This window comes from Dipodomys ordii, unplaced genomic scaffold, assembly GCF_000151885.1.
Source record: "Dipodomys ordii isolate 6190 unplaced genomic scaffold, Dord_2.0 Scaffold207, whole genome shotgun sequence".
NCBI classification, from domain to species: domain Eukaryota; kingdom Metazoa; phylum Chordata; class Mammalia; order Rodentia; family Heteromyidae; genus Dipodomys; species Dipodomys ordii.
Window position 1 is genome coordinate 1,068,519 of NW_012267423.1, and position 23,594 is coordinate 1,092,112.

Here is a 23,594-nt window from a genome sequence, read left to right on the forward strand (position 1 = left end):
GAAATGAGTCCATTTCCTATTGAGCACTGTTACCCCCGCCTTTGTTTTTCCCCTACCATCCCTTTCCTCCCCACCTCCCCAACTCCTGCAGTTAAGCAAATACTCTTAAAGAATAAAATAGATCCAAATACTATAATACTGGGAGATTTTTAATACCCCACTCTCACCAAAGGACAGGTCTACCAACAAGAGGATTGGCAAAGAAGCCACCAAATTAAGGCCATATATCAAGCAGAACTAATTGACATCTACCAAGTTTTCCACCTGAAAATGACACAGTACACGTTCTTCTCAGCTGCTCATGGAACTTTCTCCAAAATAGACCATATCATAGTTCATATAAGGAAATACAAGGGGACTGACATAATCCCCTGTGTATCCAATCCGACCACAGTGGAATCAAGCTAGTTCTCAATAACAAAGCATTCCGTAGAAATTACTCATATACATGGAAATTGAACAGCACACTTCTGAGCAACACCTGGGTAATAGAAGAAATTAAAAGTTCCTACAATTCAATGAAAATGAATATACATTACCAAGAAACCTGTGGGACATGGAAAAAGCAGTCCTGAGGGGAAAATTTATTGCTCTGAGTGCACACATCAAGAAAATAGAGTCAGACCAAGTAAATAATCTCATGCTGCAATTGAAACTGCTAGAAAAGCATGAAAAAATTGAACCTAAAGTTACTAGACGGAGCAAAATAACCAAAAAAAAAAAGAGCTGAAATCAACAAGATAGAGACTAAGAAAAAAAAATTAATTTAAAAAAGGCTGGTTTTTTGAAAAATAATCAATAAAATTGATGGACTTTTGGCAAGATTAACCAAAAAAAGAAGAGAGGAAACCCAACTCAATAAGATCAGGGATGCCACAGGAAAAATTACAACAAATACTCAAGACATCCAAACAATTATAAAGAATTATTTCCAGGGGCTGGGAAGGTGGCTCAGTGGTAGAGTGCTTGCCTTGCATGCATGAGGCCCTGGGTTCGATTCCCCAGCACCACATAAGCAAAAAGAAAAAGCCAGAAGTGGCGCTGTGGCTCAAGTGGTAGAGTGTTAGCCTTGAGCTGAAGAGCTGAGGGACAGCGCCCAGGCCCAGAGTTCAGGCTCCATGACCAGACCCCCCCACCCAAAAAAAAAATTATTTCCAGAAATTATACTCACTAAGGAAAGAAAAACCTAGCAGAAATGGATGAATTTTTAGAGAACTACAAAATGCCCAAGCTGAACCAAGAAGAAATAAATCAATTAAATAAGCCAATATCTTACAATGAGATAGAGAAAGCAATCAGAAGTCTTCCAACAAGGTAAAGCCCAGGACCAGATGGATTCACTACGGAATTCTATAAGACCTTTAAAAAAGAACTAATACCCATACTCCTCAGACTCTTCCGAGAAATAGCAACAGAGGAAGCTATCCCAAACTCATTCTATGATGCCAATATCACACTCACCCTAAACCAGACAAAGACCCAACAAAAAAAGTGAACTACAGACCAATCTTTTTGATGAGCATTGATGCAAAGATCCTTAACAAAATTCTAGCCAACAGAATCCAGAAACACATAAAAAAAAAATCATACATTACGACCAAGTAGGCTTCATCCCAGAGATGCAGGGATGGTTTAACAAACATAAATCAATAAGTGTAATCCATCACATCAATATAACCAAGGTCAAGAACCACATGATTATCTCCATTGATGCAGAAAAGGCTTTTGATAAGATACAACATTCATTCATGTTAAAAACTTTAGAGAAAATAGGAATGGAAGGAACATTTCTTAAAGCAATAAAAGTCATATACAACAGACCAATAGCCAATATTATGTATGCTTAATGGGGAAAAACTACAACCAATTCTCCTAAAATCAGAAACAAAGCAAGGATGCCCACTCTCATCACTCCTCTTCAATATAGTTCTGGAATCCTTAGCCAGAGCAATAAGGCAAGAAAAAGACATTAAAGGGATCCGTATAGGGAAGGAAGAAGTTGTTAATTTATCCCTTTTGGCAGATGACATGATACTATACCCCAAAAACTCAACCCCCAAAATCTTAAGAACTTACAAGCCACTTCAGCAAAGTAGCAGGATACGAAATTAACCCACAAGGGCTGGGAAGGTGGCTCAGTGGTAGAGCGCTTGCCTTGCATGCAAGAGGCCCTGGGTTCGATTCCTCAGCACCACATAAGCAAAAAAGAAAAAAGCCAGAAGTGGCGCTATGGCTCAAGTAGTAGAGCACTAGCCTTGAGCTGAAGAGCTGAGGGGCAGCGCCCAGGCCCAGAGTTTAGGCCCCACAACCAGACCCCCCAAAAAAATTTTTTAAATAAAAAAAATTAAAAAAAATAAGAAATTAACCCACAAAAATCAATTGCCTTTCTGTACACCAACAATGTACAAGCAGAAAGGGAAATCAAGGAAACAACCCCATTCACAATAACCTCAAAAAAATTAAAATATTTAGGAATTAACCTAACCAAAGATGTAAAAGAACTATTTAATGAAAACTAAAAAAACTGATAGAAAGAAATTATAGAGGACACCAGGAAAATGGAAAGACCTTCCATGTTCTTGGATAGGCAAGACTTAATATAGTAAAAATGGCCATACTGCCAAAATTGATATACAAATTCAATGCAATTCCTACCAAAATCCCAATGATGTTCATTACTGAAATACAGAAAACAGTCCAAAAATTCATATGGAACAACAAAAGACCTAGAATAGCCAAAATAATTCTAGGCAAAGAAGATAACATGGGAGGGATCTTGATACTGGACTTTAAACTCTACTATAAAGCCATAATAACAAAGACAGCTTGGTACTGGCACAAAAACAGACACAAAGACCAATGGAATAGAAGATCCAGAAATAAAACTACATGCTTACAGTCAGCTGATATTGACAAAGGAGCCAAAAACATACAGTGGAAGAAGCACAGCCTCTTCAACTATTGGTGCTGGGAAAACAGGGCGGCCACATGCAGAAAACTAAAAGTGGACCCCAGCCTGTCACCATGCACTAACATCAACTCAAAATGGATTAAAGACCTTAACATCAAACCTGAAACTCTGAAACTACTGCCGGACACAGTAGGATAGACACTTGAACTTAAAGGCACAGGTAGGAACTTCCTGAACAGAGTTCCAAGGTCACAACAAATTGGAGAAAGTTACCATTGCTAAGATACGGAACCAACCCAGATGCCCCTCAGTAGATGAATGGATCAAGAAAATGTGGTATATATACACAATGGAATTCTATCTCCATCAGAAAGAATGACACTGGCCCATTTGTTAGGAAATGGAAAGACTTGGAAAAAATTATATTAAGTGAAGTAAGCCAGGCCCAAAGAAACAGGTCCCATGGTTTCCCTTATTTGCAATAACTAGTATATTTCTGAGACAAGCAGAAACAGTCAGATAAGTTGATGTTAGGTGAAATGAACCCCAAGATAAGGACTCAAATGTTTTTTCTTTCTTGCTATTGTTTCTAACATATTTTTAAGATATTTCTTTGTTGCTTTGTATGTCCCTCCCCAATGGTATAACCCCTGTTTTCACTGTATTTGATGTTGGTATAATTTGGGGAGGGGAAGGGAAAAAACAAATTGCTTAAATAGGGATACAGGTGGACCCACTGCAACAATGAGATGTACAAAATGCTATGTTGAAAAACGAACTTTACAAGTTTGGCTGGGGGGGGGGTATAGTCATGGAGATGGGAGGGCAGGGATGGTAGGAGAAAAACAAAGGAGGAGGCAACAATGCTTGATAAGAAATTTACTTGTTACCTTGCTCATGTAATTGTACCCCCTCTGTACAGTATTTTCACAATAAAAATAAATAAATAAAAATTTATTTTAAAAGAAATTGGAGAAAGACTCAACAAATGGGAATACTTTAAAATAAAAAGCTTCTGCATAACTAAAGACATAGCAACCAAACTAAAAAGACAGTCAACTAACTGGGGAAATAAATATTTACCAGCAATATATCAGACAAGGGACTAATATCCAGTATATACAGGGAACTCAAGAAACTCATCCCTCCCAAACCCAACAAATCAATTACTAAATGGGCAAGGGAACTAAAGAGGGATTTCTCAGAAGAAGAGATAAAAATGGCAAAGAAACACATGAGGAAATGTTCATCATCCCTGGTTGTAAAGGAAATGCAAATAAAAACAACCCTGAGACATCACTTTACCCTAGTCAGAATGGCCCACATCAGCCAATGATAAATGCTGGAGGGGATGCGGAGAAAGAGGAACCCTATTACACTGCTGGTGGGAATGTACATTTATACAACCACTTTGGAAAGCAGTCTGGAAGGTCCTCAAAAAGCTAAATATAGACCTCCCCTACAATCCAGCCATACCACTCTTAAGTATCTATCCTGAAAAACAGGAACCAGGACACAAGGACACATGCACCTCCATGTTTAATACAACACTGTTTACAAGAGCTAGGATATGGAAACAACCCAGATGCCCCACCACAGATGAATGGATCTAAAAATTGTGGTACCTATATACAATGGAATATTATGCATCCGTTAGAAAGGACAAAATAATGGCATTCACAGGGAAATGGATGGAACTAGAAGAAATCATGTTGAGTGAGGTAAGCCAAGAGCAAAGATACAAACACATGGTCTCCTTGACAAGTGTATGTTAAATCCAAAACGTAAGGAGATATGACAAAGTAAACAAGATTCGAGAAACAAAGGAACTCCATGAATCATTACTAAATGACCCCATGCTGATGACCACACCACACACACATATATATATATATATATATATATATATATATATATAGTGTGTGTGTGTATACACTGGAGGGAAACTAGAAGGAGGACATAGAAACAGAGGGAAATGGGAAAACATGTAACAGCAGGTCCCATCAGCTGCACTGGTCACTGATCAAAACAAACTAAGCAACTCACTGACAATAATAGGAGGGAGGGAATGAGGGAAAGAGGCAACAGCTGACACTAAGCAAAAGGAAAGAAATGTACATATACCCTGAGGTGGAAGAAATAACTGTATTGTCAAAGCTCATAGAACTCATAAACTTTATAGACCATGATAACGACAATTTGTCCCATGAAGGTTAGAATCTGTGACTTCAACTAAGTATAACTATCCCACAATACTGTGAAATTTGTGAAATTTATGTAATCATTTAATCACAATAATAAATTACAAAAAAAACACAAAGAGTTTGTAAAAACCAAACTTGACAATGTTCACTGATAAATCAAGCAATAATTTTATCACAGAAATGAAAGATATTAACATTAAGTATGAGGGTTAATATATCATGAATGTAATTAAGTATACACATTGTAAGTTTGAAATTTTTTAATTTAGGTTAAACTCTATTTGTATAAAAGTAGTATAGCTTCCAAAATAACTATAATTATGGACTTTCACAAAGTTTAACTGAACAAACAAAATAAAAATTGATGGAGGTATGGTTCAGAGGCAGAGTATTTTTTGGGGGGGCCAGTCCTGGGGCTTGAACTCAGGGCCTGGGCACTGTCTCTGGGCTTCTTTTGCTAAGGCTAGCATAGAGTATTTTTCTAGTGTGCCTGAGGCTCAGAATTCAATAGCTATCACTGAAGGAGAAAAAGAAAGAGAAAGACGATTTTTAAAAATGAAAAATTTTCGGAAGTGGTGCTGTGGCTCAAGTGGTAGAGCACTCGCCTTGAGCTGAAGAGCTGAGGGACAGCGCCCAGGCCCAGAGTTCAAGGCCCACAACCAACCAAAAAAAAGAGAAGAAAAAAAGAAAAATTTTAAAGTATTAATTTATGAAAAGATTCAAATGTGCCAGATGTTAATATGACTTCTCAGGATACTTTATAACTGTTTTCTGTTAAAGGTTTTGTAGTCATTGAAGAGAATAACAAGTTTTAAGGCATCTTAATAGACCTCTCCATTACTCTTTATTTGCTTTACTGTATTTTCTCCCCACTTCTCTTCATTTGTCTACTCCCCTCTTCTTAACTTCATGAGTCTACCTTTTTTCTGACATGTTGAATTAAAACCTCTTTATACATCTATTTAAGGATAATAACTGTGTTTGTAGGTTGAAATTTCTACTTCTCTTTTCTTTTTTTTGCATATTTGGCTACTCATTAAATGTGGTATTTCCCAAATATCCTGTCCTCCTCTAAATCACCTTTCAACAAAAATTTACTCACTTCTCTATGATAATATATACATAATATAAATACATAACATACACATACATATAATTGTTATATCTATACACGTTTTATATATTGGTAACTCTTAAATCATCTTCCCAAATAACATTTCTAGATTTCTAGAACAGAATTGTAATCTTCTTTCTTCTAGTATATTTCCTTTTATATTCAGCACTGTCTAAATAAAATTGTAAAACATAAATTTAGCCAGCCATTGGTGCTTAGGCCTGTAGTCCTAGCTACTCAGGAAGATCATGGTTTGAGGCCAGCCTATTCAAAAGGTTTTCAAGACCCCATTTCAATCAATAACTGAGCATGAAGACATGGGTAATAGAGGAGGACAGCCCAGACAAAAAAGTTCATGAAATACCATCTCAACAGAAAAAGTGTGGTATGGTGAAACATGCCTATCATTCAGCTATGGTGGGAAGCATAGACAGAAGGATTGCAGTCAAAGCTATTAAGGGAAAAAGCGAAACCCTATCTCAAAAAACAAAAATCAGAGCAGAGAAAGGATAGGTGAATGCAGTCATAAAATTAAAGTATGCATGTAAAAATGGAATGAGGTAAACTGCGGGGGATGCACAGGGTTGAGAGAGATTGGGGATGATGAAAGGGGTAACATTGATCAAGATGTGTTGTACTCACAAACTGACTTGTTGAATTAAAACCTCTTTGTACATCTACTTAAAAATAATAACAAAAAAGCAAAAAGGCCTGGAAACTTGGTTCAAATGGTAAAGTGCCTGCCTAATAGGCTTGAAGCCTTGAGTTTAAATCACAGAACTGCCAATAATAACAAATACATACACACAAATTTAATTTTGTGCTTAGTATCCTTCAGTGTCAGGCTGGGAAGGTGGCTCAGTAGTAGAGTGCTTGACTTGCATGTATGAGGCTCTGGGTTCGATTCCTCAGCACCACATAAGCAGAAAAAAGCTGGAAGTGGCACTGTGGCTCAAGAATTACACTGCTGAAATTCTCCCCTAAATCTACCATATTTCAGTTAATACATTTATGTATACTTGCATACCACCCAAGCTAGTTAGTTACTTATGTGTTTATAAACCAATTCTAGTGTCTATATATTAGGGAAAACATGTAACCTTTGTCTGTCTCTCTAGGTCTCACTTGCTTTACTTAACGTAATTTTTTCCAGGTCCTTCCATTTCTTTGCAGATAATGCAATATCATTCAGTGTAATGAATGAGTAAAATTTCATTGTGTGCAAACACACATACTCACACATACACATACACACATATACTCCACATTTTCTTGACCCATTCATACACTGGTATTGGGGTTGATTTCATACCTTGACTATGGTGAATAATGCTGCAATGAGCATGGTTGTGCTGGTGCTTTAATGTATCATGGTTTGTAATCTTTGGCATAAATGATCAGGAGTGGAATTGTTGCATCATAGAGTAGTTGTATGTATAGTTTGTTGAAGAATCTCCATACTGCTTTCCAGAGTTGCTGAACGAGTTTGCAATCCTACCAATAGTCTATTAGGGTTCCCTTGTGCTCTCATCCAGAATTTATTGTTTGTATTTTTACTGAGGCTATTCTAACTGGGGTGAGATGGAACCTCAGTGTTGTTTTGATTTGCATTTCCCTTATGGCCAAAGATGTTGAGCAATTCTTCATTTGTCTCTTGGTACACACTATAATTTTATTATATGTATTGATTCTTCAAAAAGTTAGTTTAAAGATAGTATCAAAGGATTTTGGCCTGTGTTATATTTTGCCCTTTTGAACAAATTTTTATAGAACTATATTTGTGTTCAATTTTATTTAAACTTTTCTATATAAAATAGAAAATGCTAAGTAATAACTATAACAATCTCTGGGCCCAGATTAAATTTATCTCGTGCAGGAACATACTGATTAGTATTTATGCAAGTAAAAAAGACAAAAATCTTATTATTACAAGAGTGCTGAGAAACAATAGATTAAGTTTAAAAACAGTTTTCATGCTAGCAAGATAGCCTATGAAAATATCAGCATGAAATATGTAATTATATGTCCAAGAAAAAATTTTCACAAACATTTAAATTAATGCTTTACTTTTCTAAATTCTTTTTAAAAATGACAAACTTTCCAGCAACTCTTTTTGCGTCCAGGTCATTCTGTTAGTAGCACCAAACAGCAGATTTCAATTAAGCAGAGCAGCACTTGCAGAAACACTCCGATGGGAAAATGCCTGAGATACTTACCAGTTTAATAAACTGTACAGAACAATGACAGCATCAAAAGAGAGGAAAAGCAAACTAGAAGTATAAGGTGACAAGTGAAAGGGGAAAAAAGCTGACAGAAATAATCATTAGAAATTAAATTTAAGAGGACAGAAACATGCTACAAATGAAAAGATAACCATAGAAGACATATAACTATGCTATCATAAAACAGTTTATCTCTTCAGTTAAAAAATTTTACTAAGTTACACATTTAAAGTTCATGGAAAAGCTCGAGCGTTGGTGGTTTATGCCTACAATCCTAGGAATTCAAGAGGTTAAGACTGGGAAAACCTCTGTTTGAAGCCAGCCTGGGCAGAAAAGTCTGTGAGACTTCATCTCCAATTAACCAGCAAAATGCTGGACTAGAGGCATGCCTCAAGTAGCAAAGCATCAGCTGTGAGCAAAGAACTTGAGTGAGCTCAAGGCCCTGTATTCAAAAGCCCTATCACATACACAAAAGAAGTGTATAGATTATTAAATGTGACTAATAGTTCATAAAATTACATTTCAAAATTAACAAAATTAAACTTGTTACCTTGATTTCTCTTTGTTCAACAGATTTTTCCCATATTTGTTGATCATATGCTCCAATCTATGAAGGAAAAAAGAAAATACTGAATCAAATCATCACTGTTCATACCCATCTCTAAACTGTAAACTACTCAGTACAGTTAGATTTAGCTTTGTCTCAGACTTCTGGGATCAATATTGTATTGTAGAGATTCTCAAAGAATGGTTTAAGGATCACCAATATTAGAATAATCTTAGAACTTGCTAAGTGCAGACTCAGGCTTCAAGCCAGTTACTGAAACAAAAATATGGGAGTGGGCCTCAAAAATATGTTTAAAAATTTTCTCTAGCTGCTAGGCACTGATGGCTCACACTTCTAATCCTAGCTACTCAGGAGGCTGAGATCTGAGGATCATGGTTTCAAGTCAGTCCAGGCAGGAAAGTCCATGAGACTATTATCTCCAGTAAACCACCAGAAAGTCTGAAGTAGAGCTATGGCTCAAGTGACAGAGTGCTAGCCTTGAGCACAAAAAGCTCAGAGATAGTACCTATACCCTGAGTTCAAGCCCCAGGACCAAGACAGACAGACAGACAGACAGACAGACAGACAGACACACACACACACACACACACACACACACACACACACACACACACACGTCTAGCTAGGGGGGACAGTTCATAACTGCAATCCCAGCTACTCAGGCAAGAGATATGGGTAAGATCAGAGTTCAAAACTAGCCTGGGCAAAAGATATTAAGATAACTCCCCCTCCAACTCAACAAACAAGGTGTATCATACATCCATAATTGCAGCTACACAGGAGCATAGGTTAGGGGTTTGCAATTGGAGATTATCCCAGGCAAAAAAAATTAAAGTGAGTTATTATCTGGAAAAAAAAACTAAAACATAAATAATGGGGAGAGAGGCTTAGGTACATAACTTAAGTGGTAGATCATTTCCCTAGCAAGCACAAGGCCCTGAATTAAATCCCTATAGTGAGAAGAAAGGGAAAGGAGGAGGTGGGGGGGGGCAGGGGTGTGGGAGAGTGGGAGGAGGAGTGGGAAGAAGAGGAGGAGGAAGAAGTGATTGTGGCGGCTTTTAGAATATATTAAACCCACGGTCACACAGAATCCTTTATTGTGTATAACTACAACTGTTAACAGTATTCATATACTTTGGAAAAAAATCTCCCAAGTGTTAAATCCTCTTGGAGTTATTTTTTAAAAAGAAAAAAAAACAGAACCAAAAAAAAAACAGAACAGAATTATAGATTCATACACACAGTGACAGTAAGGATAACTTTCATTGTAATAGAAGACCCTATGAGATCTTTTTTTCTTTTTTTTTTTTTTTGGTCCGTTATGGGACTTGAACTCTGGGCCTGGGCACTGTTCCTCAGCTCTTCAGCTAAAGGTTATGCTCTACCACTTGAGCCACAGTGTCACTTCTGGTTCTCCGGTGGTTTATTGGAGATCAGAGTCTCACAGAGACTGGCTTGAACCATGATCCTCAGATTTCAGCCTCCTGAATAGCTAGGATTACAGGTGTGAGCCACAGGTGCCTGGTTTATGAAATTTTTTTTTAAAGGTAAAACTAGCTAAGCACTATTTTCAGTTACAAGAGATTAAATATCTATGGACACACATTAGTTCTCCTTTGCAATAGACTTCTCTTGTTTTAAATATATTCCCAGAACTGGGCACAGTTGGCTCACACCTGTAATCCTAGCTACTCTGGACGCTCATATCTGAGGATAAAGGTTCGTGCATGAAATGATCTCAATTAACCACCAAGAAAGCTGGAAGTGGAGCTATGGCTTAAGAGATAGAATGCTAGCCTTCAGCAAGAAAGCTCAGAGACAGCAATGTGACTTCAAGTCCCAGGACCAGCACAAAAAGAAATGTGTGTGTGTGTGTATGTATATACACACATATATGTACATATATACATATATATTATATACCAAAATAGACCCTTAAGTGACATAAGTAAAACAGACTGCTTCCTTAGAGAAAATTGAGGGTACTTTTAATCTGAATTCAGGTAATTCAGAAGATATTCAGGGCTCTGCTGAGTGGTATATATGTCCTTGACAAAGTAGCCTTAAATATGAACTGAGATTGAATCATCAGAGGCATTATGAAATGAGCATGGTAGCAGGATCCTATGTAAAACGGTAAGGGAATTCTAAAGACCCTTTTCTAACCTAAAGCTTCATTTTATTCCAATTTGACTGGCAAACCAGTAAAAATCACACCTGTGGCTGGGGACAAGCACTTCGCCTAAAAGAGACAATTCCTGTTTTCAGTTGTCACAGAAATCAAAGTGATATTTAGACTGAAGGAAAGAAAACGATCTCACCATTTTCTCAAGTCTTATACTCATGGTTCAAGAAAAGTTTGTAAAAAGTTGTAATAGCAAATTTTTTTAACTTGACAGGTTTTCTACTTTCAATTTTACCCCTGAAACAAATACTTGTCAAAGTTAACTACATCATATAAACTTGTCAGCTAATGTTTTTGTTGTTGTTGTTTTGTATTTCTGCTACACAGAATTGAACTACAGGACAAGTTTAATGAACAATTCTCTGTGAAAATTCAGGAAGAAAACCACAACAATTTTCTTAATGCCCTGCCCCAAACCAATTTTTAAGTTATGTAATATTTCAGCTACTTTCAAATTTTATCAACCTCCTTTGCCTTCCTCTAATGCCTCTAGTGTCTGGTTATTTAGAAAAGCACCTACTAATTTTAGGCTAGGAGCATAACTCAATTGCTAGAGTACCTGCCTAGCAAGCACATTGCCCTGGGTTTGATCCTCAGTACTGGAAAGAAAAGGAAAAATAGGATATATACTCAAATAATGTTGGTAGAAATACCAGAGAACTTAATATACCCAACTATATTCCTCATAAGTGATTGCTTCAAGGTGAGAAAAACTATCATATTCTTACTATAAGAGGAGATTCTGAAAACCAAATTCATTATTTTGTAGTGAATAGTTATGTACGTGCAAAGAATGTGAGATTCATTCTCTGGTGTCTAGTTATAGTAAGCAATTTCACCAATGTGTTTGTGTTATTCTCAGAGATATCTGAATACAGAAAGGCTCTACTGTACTATTACCTAATCAGAGATGACCTACAGTCAGCCTGTTCCAGATGACCAAGTACTTGACCCTCAACAAATTCATCCTGCATCTTCAACAGTCTGGCAATCCTGCAGAATCCTACAGTCGTCTCCATAATAATAGCAAGGACAATTTTAAATAGTTTTCAATTCAAGCTCTAATTCCCAATTCCTATGAACATCACCACTTCTGGCAGTCAACTGTTTCCCTAAGAAGATTGAAGTTATAAGATATAAATATAATTTTCTGAGCTGGGCCTTGGTGGCCATGCCTATAATTCTAGCAACTCAGGAGGCTAAGATTTAAGGATTGCAGTTCAAAGCCAGCCCAAGCAGGAAAGTCCACGGGATTCTTATTTCCAATAAACTACTCACAAAAGCCAGAAGTGGTGCTGTGGCTCAAATGGGAGAGCACTTGTCTTGAGCAAAAGAAGCTCCTAGATAGCAACCAGGTCCTGAGTTCAAGCCCCAGGACCGGAAAAAGAAATTATGTATATATATATTTTTTGTTTTTTTTTTTTCACCTGTACTATCTTATTTTCTCCTCTTTTTATTTTCACTTTCCTTGTCTGTATAAACCACTAGAAAATGGGAAGTAGCACTGTGGCGCAAGTGGTAGATCACTAGCCTTCAGCTGAAGAGCTGAGGGACAGTGCCCAGGCCCAGAGTTCAAACCCCACAACTGACCAGAAAAAAAAAAGTGAGATTAAAAAGAAAAAAAAAGCTGGGCGCCAGTGGCTCATGCCTGTAATCCTAGCTACTCGGGAGGCTGAGATATGAGGATTGCGATTCAAAGCCAGCCCAGGCAGGAAAGGCTGTGAGACTCTTATCTCCAATAAACCACTAGTAAACTGGAAGTGGCGTTGTGCTCAAGTGGTAGAGTGCTCACGTTGAGCTGAAGAGCTCAGGGACAGCAACCAGGCCCAGAGTTCAAGCCGCATGAAGGACCAAAAAAGAAGAAAAAGGAAAAGGAAAAGAAAAAAAATACGAGACAAACAAATATAAAATTTAGTTGAAACTAAAGCGAATACTCTTTAGATGCTCCTTGATCTGTAAAAAAAAAAAATGAGCAAGAGGGGCTGGGAAGGTGGCTCAGTGGTAGAGCGCTTGCCTTGCATGCATGAGGCCCTGGGTTCGATTCCTCAGCACCACATAAGCAAAAAGAAAAAAGCCAGAAGTGGCACTGTGGCTCAAGTGGTAGAGCACTAGCCTTGAGCTGAAGAGCTGAGGGACAGTGCCCAGACCCAGAGTTCAGGCCCCACGACCGGACCCCAAAAAAAAAAAGAAAAATGAGCAAGATATAAATGTAAAACTAATGTAGCTAATATACATTATAAAGTATGTATAAATATATGCAGCAGATATTTAAAAGAATAGATGAACAATATCTGAGAAGTATAGTAGAGAATAATGTTTTTCCTTGCTGTTTATATTCACTAATTATCTGAAAACTGAAATATGTTCCATAGTCCTATCATTGAATAGTAACGACAGGGAATTATTTGCCTCCTCCTACTTTTCTTGTAAAGATGCCATACAGAGAGGTCACAGTTACATCAGTAAGGTAATGAGTACATTGTCATCCCCTCCTTTGTTTTTCTCCTACTATCCCTTCCCTCTCCTACCTCCTTTATTCCTCCCCTCCCCAAAGTTGTAAAGTTCATTTCCAACATGTGTCATGTGAGTACCATTGTTGCAATGGGTTATCCTGTGTCCTTAATATGTTCAGATAAACAAAATTCAGACAGAGAAGAAGGGAGCACAGAATAGGAGATGAAAAAGGGAAGCAGGGAAAAAAAGGAGAGAAAAAGACTGCCTTTATCCAGCCCTGCTGAGGTCAACCTGGCTCCTAAGAAAATAATCTGCAATAAATATGCTAGTATTAGAAGTTCAAGTGTAAAAAAATCTAGATAATTAGATGACAATTAGGAATTCTACAAAAGAAGTATCCTAGAAAAACAATTTGGAAAGCTACTCCTAGGAGATTAGATTACCCTTTTGGTCATCAAATTCAGAAAAGCAGTAGCTCAGGTATCCAGGGCTGAAGAGAAGGTGTCTAGCTTCAAAAGAGGTAGCTATCAATAGTTTAATTAGATTAAGTGCTTAGATAAAAGATTTAACAGTTCTCAAAAAGACATAAGCATAAGTGAAGGAAGGCCCAGATTTGCAAACATGTTTTAAGTACCTAATTTCTTTAATAATGAACATATATACTAAACATACTGCCTATTAAACACCTTATTTTTCCAACCACAACTATGCTTAATTTTGTATTTCTGAATGCCATTTAAGAAACTTTGAAATACAAGCTTTTAATTCCGAATGTTTTAATACCAAATGTTTTACAAAGATGATATAGGACCCAAATCCTTTCCTAGCTTGGCCCACTTGACTAATATCAAAAGACAATTCATTATGTACCAGGACAAATGTAATCTACTTCTGTTTGTAAGAGTATGTCTGTTAAGACTAGAACAAGAATATACCCAAGGCAGCAAGTAAAATTAAAGAATCCTGAGCTAATTTTCCTCACGGAAAGAAAGACAAAGATCAGGGCAGAGAAAGAAGAGATAAAAAGGAAGAAACCAGTTAAGAAAACGGAAAAGACATACCTGCACTAAGTAATAAGCATTTCTATCTCTAAATATATACAAATACTATTTCTCTTGTAACAGCTTTTTTAAAAATATGTGCCATCTACCATAAACTCACAAGAGGTAAAGGTTATGTTGTTTGTATACCTAATGTGAAATTCCGATATTTTAACAGCTGTATAATCAAATGATTATTTTATCTTTTTAGTCTTTTTATAAAAATAAATAACATTAATCAGGAAAAAAACTGTCATTATTTGGAGTGTTATTCTTTTAACATGTTTTCCTCTTGCCTTTTAGTCTACAGTTTCGTTTTCTTTTTGAGACAGAGGCTTGCCATATAGCACAAGCTGGTTCCAACCTCTTGATCCCCCACCTTAACTTCTTGAGTTAGCCTCAATGCCTCACTTGGTGTTTGCTGGCAGATATAGAGAAGACCCTGGACCGTGCAAGAGACCTGAATTTTCAGGGCACCTCCTCCACTACCCAAAATGTATGGCTTATAGCCACTTAAAATGTGTGCCAATGAGTTTTTTTTGTAATCTTTCAAGTGTCTTTATTTTAAATGCCATAAATTCTTTTGCTCTCAGCCATTATCAGGATCATGCCATAAATAAAATGTTACTGCAGAAAAGTCAAGCTGGCTACAATGCAAATAAAAATGCATCTTAAAGATTAAATTCCTTTGGAGAAAAGAATATAACTTTTCAAGAAAGTAAACAGATTTCTAGACTTTAATCAACTTTAAAATATCTAGCTAGCTAGCCTTAAATTTGGATCAAAATATCAAAGTTATCTAGAGTTACTAAAATCAAAGGGTAAAATTTGGTCTTTGTCCTATAGAAAACCCAAGTAGTACATCCATTGGAAAACCTGTGAAAAAATAAATATTTTTTAGTTAAAAAAATAAAATCTGGCTAATTATCAAAGATTGCATTCATTATAATTAAACCTAATTAATGCCAAATAATCTTGGCCTCATCTAAATAGTAGGCAAAATCAAAGATGTGGAAGCTTAGGAATTTGGAGAATGGAGACAATAAGAACAACCAATTGGGGAGACTATAGTCTCAATCTGAATGATTAAGGATACTAAGAAAGACAGATGCAGCTGGAGTTGATATTAGAAGCAGTCAAGTATTTATGTTTCTATTTTTCTTTTACCATAAGACTCAATAGTTCAAGATAAGGAGTGGAACTTAAACATTCACTCACATTCTGCCATCAAGTATCTGCAATATACTCGTGATGCTATACATTTGACAAGCTCATTCATTTAATCTTCATGGCTTCCTTTCTCTTTCTCCAGTACTGAACAATCGGTGCTGAAAACTTTAAGTAACACAGAGACACAAGAGCCCAAAACAAAGTGTTAGATTCACAGTAGAGAGAGTATAGCCCATGAGGATGGGCAGGCATGGCCAGGTATCAGTCCAAGTGGGATGTGAAGACCTTGTCAGATGAGGGAAGTCAATGCTTAGGAAAGAAAAAAAGAACCACAAGGAGGGTAAGCCAGAAGAGCACATCAAAATTGTAGCTGGGTAAGGAGGACATCTACTTGTATATCAGGGTCAGCACAAAAAAGATAAAGAGCCTTGAAAAGAATGAAGTATCTGCATACAGGATGGGATATGGCAGCTGAGGTAAGAGGTTGACTAAACATATGGGGATTGAATCTCAAAAAGCTTAAAAATGTTTCTCTGGTGACTCAGAAACCTCTATCTTGAAAAATAAAAGATCAGTTCAGTAATTTATAATGTGAGTAGGGGAATGGTTTAGTAACTGTAACACACTTATTTAATAGAATATTATGATCATTATAAAGAACATTTAGTGATAAACCTTTTTATATGTTACATTCAAATGTGACAGTGAAAAATAAAATATGATCCTAATTTTGTTGGGCAAAAGTCACAATGTTAACATCAGGGCAATGAATGATTTAAATTTGTATTCTATTTATCTACATTTTCCATTTCTCCTATGACAGAAATGTAGTACTGCCATAATTATAAAAAAGTAGCATTTTTTAGGGGCTGGGAAGTTGGCTCAGTGGTAGAGAGCTCGCCTTGCACGCTTAAGGGCCTGGGTTCGATTCCTCAGCACCACATAAGCAGAAAAAAAGAAGCCGGAAGTGGCGCTGTGGCTCAAGTGGTAGAGTGCTAGCCTTGAGCTGAAGAGCTGAGGGACAGCACCCAGGCCAAGAGTTCAGGCCCAACGACCGGACCTCCCCCCCAAAAAAGTAGCATTTTTTTAAAAAAATCAAGAGAAAATGAAAATTAATAGCCTCAAAAAACAATTGTCAGCTTAGTCTAAGTTAAAAGGTTTTGGACACATTTTTTCATGGAAAAGTACTATGAGTAGATGGGCGAGCCATGAAAAAAAGCCAACAGCCACTACTCAAACTTAATTTAATAATGTCTCATGATGAAAATAGGATATATAAAAATTTTTTGGTAAAAAATCTAGTATTAGAAAAGTCACGTGGACACATACATATATATACACAGATATACAAACATACATATACACATTATTAGATCACTAGAGATGAGAAAAAAATAAATTGAAGAACCAAAATACTAAAATATACGAATCCCTAAGAAAACAAGAACATTCCACCAAGGATTCCTGTGGTGGAAGGGTAACTAACAAACTGCATTAAGTGGTGATGGAATTAATTTGATGGTTTACACAAGAAAGTTAAGTATAGAAGGAAGAGAAGCTGGCAAGTGGCTTCATGGAAGAACTGGGAGAACTCCAAGTTCTGGGAGAAGCCAAGGAGAACTCTTTGGCCTCGGTAGCAACAAGCAAGAGTTGGCCATAAAAAACAAGCAGCCATAAGTTGTTTCATCTGACTCCTACCTGCTGGTCCCTTTCAATCCTCAAAAGAACCAAAAGATTACCCTCAGAGGTAACAACCTTACTAGATATGTTGTGCGATTTCCCTCAATAATGCCCAAGTGACAAGACTCCATCTTTAATACTGACAGATTCAGTGAATTAAATATTGAATTTAAAGATTAAAAGCATATATTTAGCTGATTCAAAATTCTCTACACTTAAATAAAATCACTAAACCAATACTAAGTATAAAGGACTGAAGTCCTGTTATCTTCTTAGAGGGACTAGTAACCACCAGGTATGTGTTATTTGATCTATTACCCTCTCCCACATAACAAGGACTCCAAGATGGAGACATCTGATACAAGCTGACCCAATCAGATTCCTCTACATTACAAATGTCAGATTAAACAGGAGAAACATAGGAAACTGATGGCTAATAGGAATAAAAGCAATATTAACAACAAAGCTCAAAAGAAATTCTATTGCTGAGGAGCCCAACATGGGCCTTGGTTTGCCTTTCCTTCTCAAGTCTTGGCTGTCAGGTATTGGCACAGCTTATACATGTGAAAAGTAGAAGCAGAATAGAGTGGTGTTTTTTCCTAGCCCAACTTTAATGAGAACATAGCTGTTAATGCAAACCAACACCATGCTGCATAATTTACAAGGACTGTTTACTTACCAACTTGCTGGTTTACGGCAATGTGCTCTCAGTGGGTTTATTAATGAAGGTACTGCCTGGTTAATAACCTCTCTCAATAAGTCATCTTAGCAAAGACAATTTAACTTCTGCTTTTCTACTTAATTTAAGTTAAAGTCATGAATTGTGAAGACTCTACTAGTAAGGAAAGAAATGATCAGTTATTTATATTAATTATAGGAAAATAAACAAATACACCTTACTTTATCAATCAGAAAATTGAACATTTTATCCAGAATAAACACTGAAAGTTCAATTTAAACTTAATAATACTAAAAGTTCTGTTTAAAATTTAAAGTCCTATTTTAAAATCTACCACATTAATTCCACAATGATAAAGCTTTTAAAGCAAAATTCATAAAATTTAATATCCAATAAGTCTTACAATTTTTGACTAACATGTGTTGATTTTTTAGTGAAGAAAACATATATACTTCAAAGAAGCTGGAACAGCATTTAGTAATTGGTAACATTAAGATCAAAAAAGAATCCACAATCCAACTAATTCCGAGCTCAAGTAGGAAAAAGCCAGTGTATGCCAATCAATTAGGAGGGATTACTGTTTGTGTGACAAATAGAACTCTTTTTATTTCAAAATTGTTGTTGTTTTAAGGATCAAACCCAAGGCTAGTCAAATGCCCTGTAACAGAGCCACATCCTCAGCAATTCCTTTTTTGTTTTTACCTCAAAAAACCTAAATCTTAAATCACAATTCGAAGACTTTATTTCTCAGACCTCACAGGATACAGCCAGAATCTTCAGGAAACCATAGTGGGAATGTAGATTGTGCCAATGTAAATGTCTCTCAGAATTTCCAAAGCAATAGGAAATTCAAACTAAAGTCATAAAATCCAAAATAATTAAAATAGCTATTAAATTAAAACCAGGGATTATTGAAAACAAGTTGGCAGTTATGACTTGGCAAATTCACTGTAAGTTACCAAACAGAAATCAAAATATGTTTATATGGATTCACACAGAAATGTTTTTATCAGCCATATTCATTAAATTAGAAATGATCTAAATGCCCATCAATTCAAATGGATAAACTCATCTCTACAATGATATTCTACAATATTCAGCAATAAAAAGGCATGAAGTACTCATGTGCTACAAACATGGATGAACCTCAAAAATACCATGCTAAGACTACATGCTGACGGAGCTGGGAAGGTAGCTCAACGGTAGAGTGCATGCCTTGCAAGCATGAGGTCCTGGGTTCGATTCCTCAGCACCACATAAACAGAAAAAGCCGGAAGTGGCACTGTGGCTCCAGTGGTAGAGCGCTAGCCTTGAGCTGAAGAGCTAAGGGACAGTGCCCAGACCCAGAGTTCAGGCCCCATGACTGGCAAAAAAAAAAAAAAAGACTACATGCTGTAGCATTCATATGGTATTTACCATTTCTTATGTTACATGAACTGTACAGAAGAAGCAAATCTATACAGATAACAGGAGGTAGATTAACGGATCTATGATGCTGGAAATGAAGAATTACTGTAAGTGGATATGAGGTTTCTTTTTAAAGTGACAAATAAGATCTGAAATTACATTGTGATAGTTGTATAACTATATAAATTTATTAAGAATTACTGAACTATACACTTATAAAACCAGTACATTTGGGCTGGGAAGTTGGCTCAGTGGTAGAGCGCTTGCCTTGCATGCTCGAGGCCCTGGGTTCGATTCCTCAGCACCACATAAGCAAAAAGCCGGAAGTGGCGCTGTGGCTCAAGTGGTAGAGCGCTAGCCTTGAGCTGAAGAGCTGAGGGACAGTGCCCAAGCCCAGAGTTCAGGTCCCACAACCGGACCCAAAAATAAATAAAACCAGTACATTTGATGGCATGTACTTATCTATAATAGATCAAAGTAGAATATAGTTGATAACATGCAATATATAAAGAAGAGGCTTATTTAGCTCACAGTTCTGGAGATAGGACAGCATTGTACCAATACCCACTCATTTGTGAAAAAAAAACCTCTAACTACGTTCACAACCTGACAGATGATATCACAGAAAGAGCACATGGAAGGGAGAGACCACAGAATAAGACAAGAGGCAAAATATAGAGCCAGACTTGTGTTTTTTTTGTTTTTGTTTCAAAAAACAGTTTACACTCTTGGAGATTACATGTGGTCCTGTAAGAACTACATTAATCCTTTGCAAGGACTATGCCTCCAGTGACATAATCTCCTTCCACTAAGAAATTCTACTACATCAACACAATAACACAAGAAACCAAGTGTTTTCGTGTACATAATGTTTCAAGGGAAAGATTCAAACCATGGTATCACGTAAATTAAATTTCACTAAAACTACTTTTTAAAAAACAAATAGCAAGCTGGGTACTGGTGGCTCACACCTGTAATCCTAGCTACTCAGGAGGCTGAGATCTGAGGATTGCAGTTCAAAGCCAGCCTGGGCAGGCAAGTCCATGAAGCTTTTTTTTTTTTTTAAACAATTTTTCATTGTCAGAGTGATGTACCAGGCCAGGAAGGGGGGGGTTACATTTACATAAGTAAGGTAATAAGTACATTTCTTGTCAAACTTATTATCTTTCCCTCATTTTTCTCCCACTTGCCCTCCCCACTACTCTCCACACCCCCAAGTTGTACAGCTCATTTCCAACATATTGTCTTGTGTATACTGCTGTTGCACTGGTTCTTTGTTTCACCATTCTGTTGTTCCCCTTTCCTTCCCTAATTCAAATAAACAATTAACTACCAGAAAATCAGAAGTGGCACTGTGGCTCAAGTGGTAAAGCACTTGTCTTGAGCTGAAGAGCTCAGGGATAGGACCCAGGCCCAGAGTTCAAGCCAGAGTTCAAGACAAACAACAACAAACAAAAAAACAAACCAACAAGCCAGGTGCTGGTAGCTGACACCTATAATCCTAGCTACTCAAAGGCTGAGATCTGAGGATCAAAGTTCAACGACAGCCTGGGCAGGAGACTCCAATTTCCAATTAATCACCAAAAATAAGCAGGAAGTGGTGCTATGGTGCTATGGTAAGAGTGCTAACCTTCAGCAAAAAAAACTCAGGGACAGTGCCCAGGCTCTGAGTTCAAGACTAAGCCTGGCACAAAGAAAAAAAAGAAATAGTTGTATTTTTGTTAAATTTTGTTTGAAATGACAAGCATTTAAAGGAAATCTAACTATTACATATATTCAAAGGGTCTCCGTAAGTTTTGGCTTGAAAGGACAGGCTTTTCGTCATTATATCCAGAAAACTGCTTCAGGTTTTTTGAAGGGGGTTGATTTGGTTTGGTTTGTTTGTTTTTGCTGTCAGGATCTCAAGTTTACTAGCTTGCTTGCTCATGCTGACATACCACTTGAGACATGCCACCAGCCCAGTTTTTTGATGGTCAATTGGAAACGGAATCTCACAGACTTTTCTGCTAGTGCTGGCTTCAAACTGTTACTATCCAGGTTTCAGTATCTTGAATAACTAGAATTAAAGGTCTAACCCATGGGGGTACCTAGCAACTACTCCTTTTTTAGTGTTAAAAATGGGGTAATCTTTCTAAAAGATTATACTATTTAAGCTCTCCATACCATTTATTATATTTCAGTTAATTCATTTGTAATTACTTGCATACCACCCTACATGCTTAATTATAGATTTATAGGCATATTCTTTCTACCTCAAATGAGGGAAACTACACAACCTTTGTTTCTCTGGATATGGCTTACTTCACTTAATATATATTTTCCCAAGTATAATCTTTCCCAAGTATAATCAGCCAAAGCTGAGCACAGAAAATGGGCATATCCTGGGAAAAGGAAAGAGGTACAGATGAACAAAGGGGGGGGAGAACACAGTCAATAATTCATTGTATATACCACAAAATTAAGAAAAGGGAAGAGGTAGGTCAAAGGGGGTGAGAATGTTGAAGGGGTGACATTGATCAAGGTGTACTATATTCATAAACTGCTTCGTTAAGTGGTACCTCCTTTGCATATCTACTCAATGACAATAAAAAATTAAAAACATAATAAATCTGGACAATCTGGAAACTGATGAACAAAATACATTGTACACATAAATATTAAACTGAAACCCCTTTCTACAAATAAAAATAAAAGAATAAAATAGGGCAATCATTAGTTAGGTATTATAATTTACTACAACCGAGAAAATAAATGGTAACAGAAATTGTCAATGTATAGTTGTTATATGTGCATTATTTGAAATTTTAAGACTTACTTTAATATACATGAAAGCTCTTTGAAATTAGGTTGTAAAACAGAAGACCTGGGCAGGCCAAGATTCTCACATTTACTTGATGACCTCAAACAGTTTGAGCAAAATAAATGGAAAAGACCTCAGAGTCTCTCTTCTCAAAGATATTTTTAAACTGGATACTGCTTACACTTAACATAGCCCTTAGTATACAGTAAAGCACTTTAGTGTTATTTTTAACCTCAGTCATGTTTAGCATTTATAACATATCAAAAATGGTATCTCTTGAATTTTTGGATCAATATTAAAATAAAACTAGGCATTCTTAATTTCATTACATAGTATTTCATTCATAATATTTCATTACATAATACTTCAAAGGGAAAGCTGAGTTAACGTCAGCTTCTTAGATAAACTGAAGTATGGTATAACCTTGCAAGCAGAGATAAATAATACTTGTACAATCATACTAAAGTTAAATTGAACACAGTAGCTTGCTCCTATAATCCTAGCTACTTGGGAGTCTGAGATTAGATGGACCAGGCCAGCAAGGAAAATAATTCAAATACCTCTTCTTAACCAATAGCTGGTGTGGTGATCTGTCATCTCAACAATATCAAAAGAAGAGATCATCACAGGATTATGATTTAAGGCCAATTTGAGTTAAAAAATAATTTTCATGAGACTTAATCAAGTCAGAGTAACTGGTGACTGTCATTCCAGCATAGGTGCAAAGGACAAACCATGTGGATCACAGTCCAGGCACATGCCTGAACAAAAAGAAATAGCCAGTAAATACCTGTTTAGTACGCAAAGGCCCTCAGTTCAAACCTAAGTACAACCCAAAAAAAGAGACATAAAGAGGCAGATACATAGGCAGGATACTTCGGAGGGCAGGATCACAAGTTTCAGGCCAGCTTGGGCTACAAGGCCACATGGTAGGCCACATATAAAATATCAGTCTGATGCTAGCACCGGGAAAACAACAGGCCAAAACCTATTTTTGGCAAAACATTGCTAGGGGCATGGCTAAGGTAATATAGTTCCTGCCTAGCAAGCACAAGGCCCTATGTTCAACAACAATAATTAACATTTAGCATTTATTATTTATCAAACACTATCACACTTTGAACATATAATAATCTTCTCTACACTATGAAGTAGATATT

The 23,594-nt window shown here is 36.7% G+C and overlaps 1 protein-coding gene across 3 annotated transcripts in view; it reads right to left on the reverse strand.

Moving 5' to 3' along the window:
- The window catches only part of Phtf2 (putative homeodomain transcription factor 2), a 107,933-nt gene that overhangs the window by 52,437 nt on the left and 31,902 nt on the right, over positions 1 to 23,594 (reverse strand). For all 3 annotated transcript variants that reach the window (XM_013035282.1, XM_013035281.1, XM_013035283.1), the window contains exon 3: positions 9,002 to 9,058. In XM_013035282.1, coding sequence (XP_012890736.1) covers positions 9,002 to 9,058 — 57 coding nt within the window. The remainder of the gene's footprint in view (positions 1 to 9,001; positions 9,059 to 23,594) is intronic.